Here is a 5,824-nt window from a genome sequence, read left to right on the forward strand (position 1 = left end):
CAGGGAGCAGACCTCCCTGGGTGGTCTTGGGGCAAGGAAATGGGCAACCACAAGCTCACTGTGGAATATGCCCTGAGTTAGGAAATGCAGAGAGGGCAGGGGGAGGATGGAGGCCGAGTCACGCTCCCCCATCCCAGAGTGAGGGCGGGAGACACAGCAGAGTGACAGGTCCTGGCCAGGAGACAAAGTGAACTCCCAGGCAGGCCACCACGGGGGAGGGAGCCAGACAGATCTATGGCTGCCGTCCTTGGCTGGAGCACAGAAAATTAAATGTCTCCAGAGAGCTTTCCCCATCCTGGAAGTAGAATCTTACACTGGATTCCACCCCCTCACACCCGAGAAAGGGCCGATATCTGTTTTCCTGTCTGTATCTGCAGTTGGGCCCACAGGACTAGGGGGAAGAGTAGTCGCCACTGGCAGAGATAGATCAGACCCCTGGTCGCTCTGGAATCTCATATTTACCATCAGTGTCAACTCTGGCCCCACATCGCAGGGCTTAAGTGTGTCACAGGCACTTGATGGGCTCCTACAACCTCCCAGGGAGGGCAGGACTCAGTGGAACTGTCCAGAAGGCTGACCAAGAGAGGCCCTGCCTTGGCCAGGGTGAGCGGCAGGCACATCTGCCCCTAGAAGGCCATTTGGCAAAGGACACGGAGTTTCTGGAGAGACGTGGGATGTGTTTTCGGTCCTCATGGGACACCCCTGGTACATTTCTTGCTCTGGTCAGTAAGGTGAGCTTGTGTAGGTAAGAGATGAGTCAGGACAAGAAAAGTGTCCCATGGAATAACGGGCTTCTCTCCAACGGAGGGCACCACCACAGGGGCTCAGCACCTTCAGGTCCTGCCCGCACGTCTCGGACACAGGACACCACATGTGGTGGAGGCCTCCCCCTGCCCTGGGCTGGTGTGGGGTCCTCCAGGCCCTCAGAGCAGCCCAGCCTTTCCCCTTTCTCCTCAGTGGACAAGCCTCACCTGAGTGCAGGGGCATCCCTGCTGCAAATAGTGGGACTTGAACCAGCCAACCCCATTATAGGAAGGACAAGTGCAGGAAACCACAGGGGGAGGCCCCTGCCCCCAATATGCAGCTGGTGAGGGTCTAAAATAGCAGCCCCGAGGATGTCCCAGAGGGGCCCCTGCATGGAGAAAAGACTTCTCGGCCCTCCCCCCGGGCCTCCCCCTGCTGCCGGGACTCACTGGCGTGGACCTGCAGGCAGCACTTGGCGCATGTGATCAGCGGGCTGGTGCCGTCGTCCCCGATGTAGGAGTTGGCGGGGAGAGGCTCCGTGTTCTCGCCGCTGGAGGTGAAGCACATCTCGGGGATCAGCGGCCGCGTCTTTTGGCCACTTTTGGAAGGTGGCACAGCCAAGGAGCCCTCCCCAAAAGAGGCCTGGGGCGCCTCTTTCTCGGTCTGTAGGGACTGCAGGGAGAGGGGCTGGCCTTTAGTGGGGAGAGCCCAGCACAGCTGGACAGGTGGGCAGAGACCTTTTTCAGGGCACCCACCCTGTGTCTCCAGCACCCCAGCTCCGAGGCCACTAGGGGCAGATGGGGGGACAGCTGACACTGTTAGACCAGGCCAGGCACCTGGGGCCACCCTGGACTCTGCCCCTCTTCTCGTCCCCCACCCAAACCCCAGAAAGTCCTGGAGGACCCCAAAGCATGGCCCAGTCCTGTCCCAGCTTCCATGCCTGCCCTTCATGGCCACTAGGACAGTGTGTTTGCTGGCTGGGGTGTGATTAAATTAGTCCTGTCGCTCCACTTGGCAGATGCTGAGAGGATGAGCCCAGCACCCAACCTCCCTGCAGCCTCTTGGGCAGCACAGAGGACAGGACGCGCCTGGAGAAGACGTCTAGATACTATGTCTCACTTGTCTCAATGGACAGGGCGCTCGGTCTCGCTTAGAGACGGCAGGTGCGAGCAACTCTGGGTTCACGCTGCCCCCAGCCTCTCCCGTCAGCCCCCTGAGATGTTTTGTCCACCAGGCCAGGCTCGAATCTCTGGCCCAGGAGCTTTCTGGGTACATGACCTGCATGTAGCTCTACAGCCCTCCTTAGGGAGGCTCTGGCTACGCACTCAAAGCGCTCCTCCCAGGGGCGGGGGGCTGTGCGGCCAACTGGTCCCTCTGTGTGGCCTCCCCACCCCTGGTGACCCTCCTGGGGTTCTCTTCAGGCAAGGCAGACATGGGCCACGGCACTCACCCGGCTGTACGGGTAGAAGAGGCTACAGATGGCGCAGTAGGGCTCGGTGCGTGCGGCCGCCGCGTTGAACCTCCTCTCGGCCTGGAAGCTGGCTGCCTCGTTCTTCCACTGTAGGGACAGCAGGGACCGCAAGGCCTCGGGGTCACTCATGTCTTCCTCCCCGGAGAAAGGGAACGCTTCTAGGAGAAAGCAGGCCAGGTGGGGAAGAGGGTAGAGAAACTTGAGCACCATGAAGACACTTCCGAGGAATCCACCAAACTGCATGTGAGCCGCTCGCCTGACTCGGATGGGCACCAAGAAGTGGGTGATGGGTCCCCACTTCCTGACCACCCCGGCTCAGGGTGCCTGGCCCTTTGCTCGCCTGTCCCACCCCCTTCCTGCTGCCCGGGCCTTCAGGGTGCCCATCGCAGCTGGCACAGCACTATCCGTCTCACTCCCCGAAGCCTCCCCAGAGCCTAGCCAACCACCACCCTCAACAAGTGTCTATGGAAAGGCCTGAGGCCTGCGCACCCCAAACGCGGCTCCTCGGAGCTCCCACCTGCCCAAGGCCTTCCAGGCCAAGGACCTGCTACAACTGCAGGCCCAGCCCCACCCTGCCAATCCACGCCTTGCTCTAAAGTCTGAGTCTGGGGCAGGAGAGGCTGGTCAGCAGCAACAGGGACACACAGGAACACTCCCCTTTCTCATCATCCTCAGGCTACTCAGCCCTGGCAACTTCCTCCTTGCATGGGGGACCCAGGTCAGTCCACCAGCAGGCACGTGTCCACAGCAGGGTCGGCACAGACTCCCTGAGCTCAATGGAGCTGTAGCAGAGTGCAGTGGGGACTTAGGGAGGGGGCAACGAGTGGGGCCCAGGCAGCCGGAGTCATCTCAGGATGACCTCAGCCACCAGAGCCACACTGAGGGGAAGGCAGATAAGGACATCTCAACCTGTTAGTGGCTGCTTCTGCTCGAGAGAGATCACTGCCACCTCTCCCACCCTGGCCTGGCCTCTGAGTCTTCCGTGACCAGCCAGCCATGTCCCGATCTCCCCATGTGTCCTCCCTGTGTCTCCTGCATACACTGTGGTGCTGTCCCCGAGAAGCAGGGTGCTCCTTCCTGAGGCCCAACCTCAGCACACCTCACTGGGAGCCTGGTGTCCTGGGCTCGGTCCCAGCATTGCTGCTGCTCCCGGTTCAGCCTGTGAGGTCAGGGCAGACCCACCCCTGACCCCAGATGGATGCCCAGGATCCCTCCATAGTGCTAGGAGGACCTTGGGGCCAAGACTGCTCTGCTTGAGAACCCAGGCCCAGAGGTCCAGCCAGCCAGGCCCAAGGAAGGCCCCATGAGGGCCCCCAGGCACCTGGTCATGAGAATGAGCCCCTGGCTCATCACCTGTCACCAAAGATCCAGGATATGCGCTGGTTCTGTCGCCAGTGTTTTACCAAAGCGATGCAATGGGTGCTGACGGTGGGGAAGGGCACCCCTAGCCCACAGACACCCTGGAGGCATTTTCTGGAAACAGCATCAGCTATAAGGGGACCCCCCTGCCCCCCACAGCCTGCAGGGCCCTGGGTCACGCCTCATTCCTCCTGCCTTGTTCTTCCCACCCCGGGGAGCTCCGGTCCTGAGATCTGCAGTGCTTCTAGAACCCCTCCTCTCTCCAGCCCTCAAATTAGATTCAGGATGAAAGAAGCCATCCAGACAATTTTCAAATTCTACGTGAATCTTAAACGGAAGGCTGAAGCGGAAGATGAAAAATTGGCTTAGCAGGATTTCTGCACACAAGATAGCGACTCTCAGCTGAGTGTTAAATAGAAGATTCTCCGTCTCCTCCCACCCCACCGACTCAGAGCCTCGCCAGAGCCTTTTGTTCTTTTTTTTTTTTTTTAAAAAAGATGACCGGTAAAGGGATCTCAACCCTTGGCTTGGTGTTGTCAGCACCACGCTCAGCCAGTGAGCGAACCGGCCATCCCTATATGGGATCCGAACCCGTGGCCTTGGTGTTATCAGCCCCGCACTCTCCTGAGTGAGCCACGGGCCGGCCTAGGGTTTTGTTCTAGTCTCTTGGAGGACCCACAGCCTCTGCTCAGCTGTGGGAAGTGACTTCCATCAGGAAGTGTGCTCCCCAGCCCTTGTGAACTGCCCTGCACAGGCAGCCGGGCCAGCACGTCTGGGCCAGGAGTGGCCCCAACGACAGCTGCCTGCCCCAGAATGACCTGGCCAGCAACAAGGCTTCCTCCAGGCACACAATGCCAGTATAGCCCGCTGTCACCAGCCCTGGGGGGAGGAGCTCCTCCTGGCAGGATCAGCGTCTGCACAGAGAGCCTGAGTGAGGGCTGCCCCGGGGGTCAAAGGCAGCACCCACCCTCACAACCATGGTAACTTAACCCAGCCTCAACATCTGCCCAATGCCCAGCACCAGGCCGGGTGATGAACAGGAATCCACTCCGGGGGTCTTCCTGACAGGACCCCATTGGAGGGCCAACAACCCCATCTTATAGATGAGGAAACCAAGTCACAGAGGGTATTTTAAACAGTGCCTAGAGTCCTGGGCTCGAGGCAGTGGGCTGTGGTTGAGGCCTGAGTGGCTGGGGCCTGCCCCTTGCTGGCTGTGCTGAACATTCCAGGTCCTGGGTCCAGCACAGATGCCCACAGTGGGAACCAGTAGATGGGAGGGGAGGGAAAAGAACCTTCGGGCAGTCCTGAGGGCAGTACAGGAGCCGTGGGTGGTGAGCATCAGGGAACACGGGGGCACAGGACGAGCAGGGCAGCTCGGTCTGATGCTGCATGTAGAGAGGCCTGGGTAGTCTGGGAACAGACGTGGTGGCCTGACCATGGGTGGTGATGGTGAGGGAGGGAGGAAGGCCAGAAGTGGGGCACTGCTTCCCAGGGTGACCAGCAAGGGCCGAGACTGTCTGACTCGGCAGGCAACGGAGTGAGGCGATGGAGGNGGGTGACCAGCAAGGGCCGAGACTGTCTGACTCGGCAGGCAACGGAGTGAGGCGATGGAGGGGTGTGGGGTGAGCTCAGCCTGGGGCCCCTAGGGTCTGCGGGGGGTGGGGGTAGGGGACAGGGAACTGCAGGGGAGTGAGCCCCCAGCAGCGCCGACTCGGAGGGGACCTTCACTCACCCTCGTCACTCGATGCCTCTTGCTTGACCACTGACAGTGGGGACCGGGTGGGTGGTTTGCCCAGAGGGTGGCGCCGGCTCTTCTTGATCTCCATCTTCAACTTGGAGAACGTGGACACCACCTGAAACACACCGCGAGCCACCCCGTGAGGGCGCCGCTTCCAGACCCCGGGCCCGGAGGCCCCTCGGGCAGCCTCCCAGGGACAGGCCAGGGACAGGCCAGACGCAGGTGCTGCTTAGGTCAGCCAAGCAGGCTCCACTCGCCCCTCCCCGCCGGGCCCCCAGGGACTCCCCGCACCTCTCCAGCCCGGGCCTTGGTCTCGGTGCGGCCCGCCCCGCCGCCTGCTGTGCCCTCCTCCTCTGGCCCCGCCAGCTCCATGGGGGCAGCCTGCTCCTTCCAGACGGGGCCCTTATGGGCGAAGTGCTCAAAGGTCTGCTGAGAGGACACACGGTCCTCATCGGGCACCGCCTGGCTCCTCCGTGGCACCACGTACAGCATGGGGATGATGGGCCGTGACT

General features: G+C 61.3%; 1 protein-coding gene across 1 annotated transcript in view; it reads right to left on the minus strand.

Moving 5' to 3' along the window:
• KDM4B (lysine (K)-specific demethylase 4B) overlaps positions 1 to 5,824 on the minus strand; it is a 129,850-nt gene that overhangs the window by 13,796 nt on the left and 110,230 nt on the right. The window contains exons 13-16 of the mRNA XM_008571520.1: positions 5,604 to 5,778; positions 5,307 to 5,427; positions 2,195 to 2,373; positions 1,194 to 1,416 (exon numbers count right to left, since the gene is read on the minus strand). Of these exons, the coding sequence (XP_008569742.1) occupies positions 1,194 to 1,416; positions 2,195 to 2,373; positions 5,307 to 5,427; positions 5,604 to 5,778 (698 nt within the window). The remainder of the gene's footprint in view (positions 1 to 1,193; positions 1,417 to 2,194; positions 2,374 to 5,306; positions 5,428 to 5,603; positions 5,779 to 5,824) is intronic.

This window comes from Galeopterus variegatus, unplaced genomic scaffold (genome assembly GCF_000696425.1).
Source record: "Galeopterus variegatus unplaced genomic scaffold, G_variegatus-3.0.2 Scaffold695, whole genome shotgun sequence".
Lineage (NCBI taxonomy): Eukaryota > Metazoa > Chordata > Mammalia > Dermoptera > Cynocephalidae > Galeopterus > Galeopterus variegatus.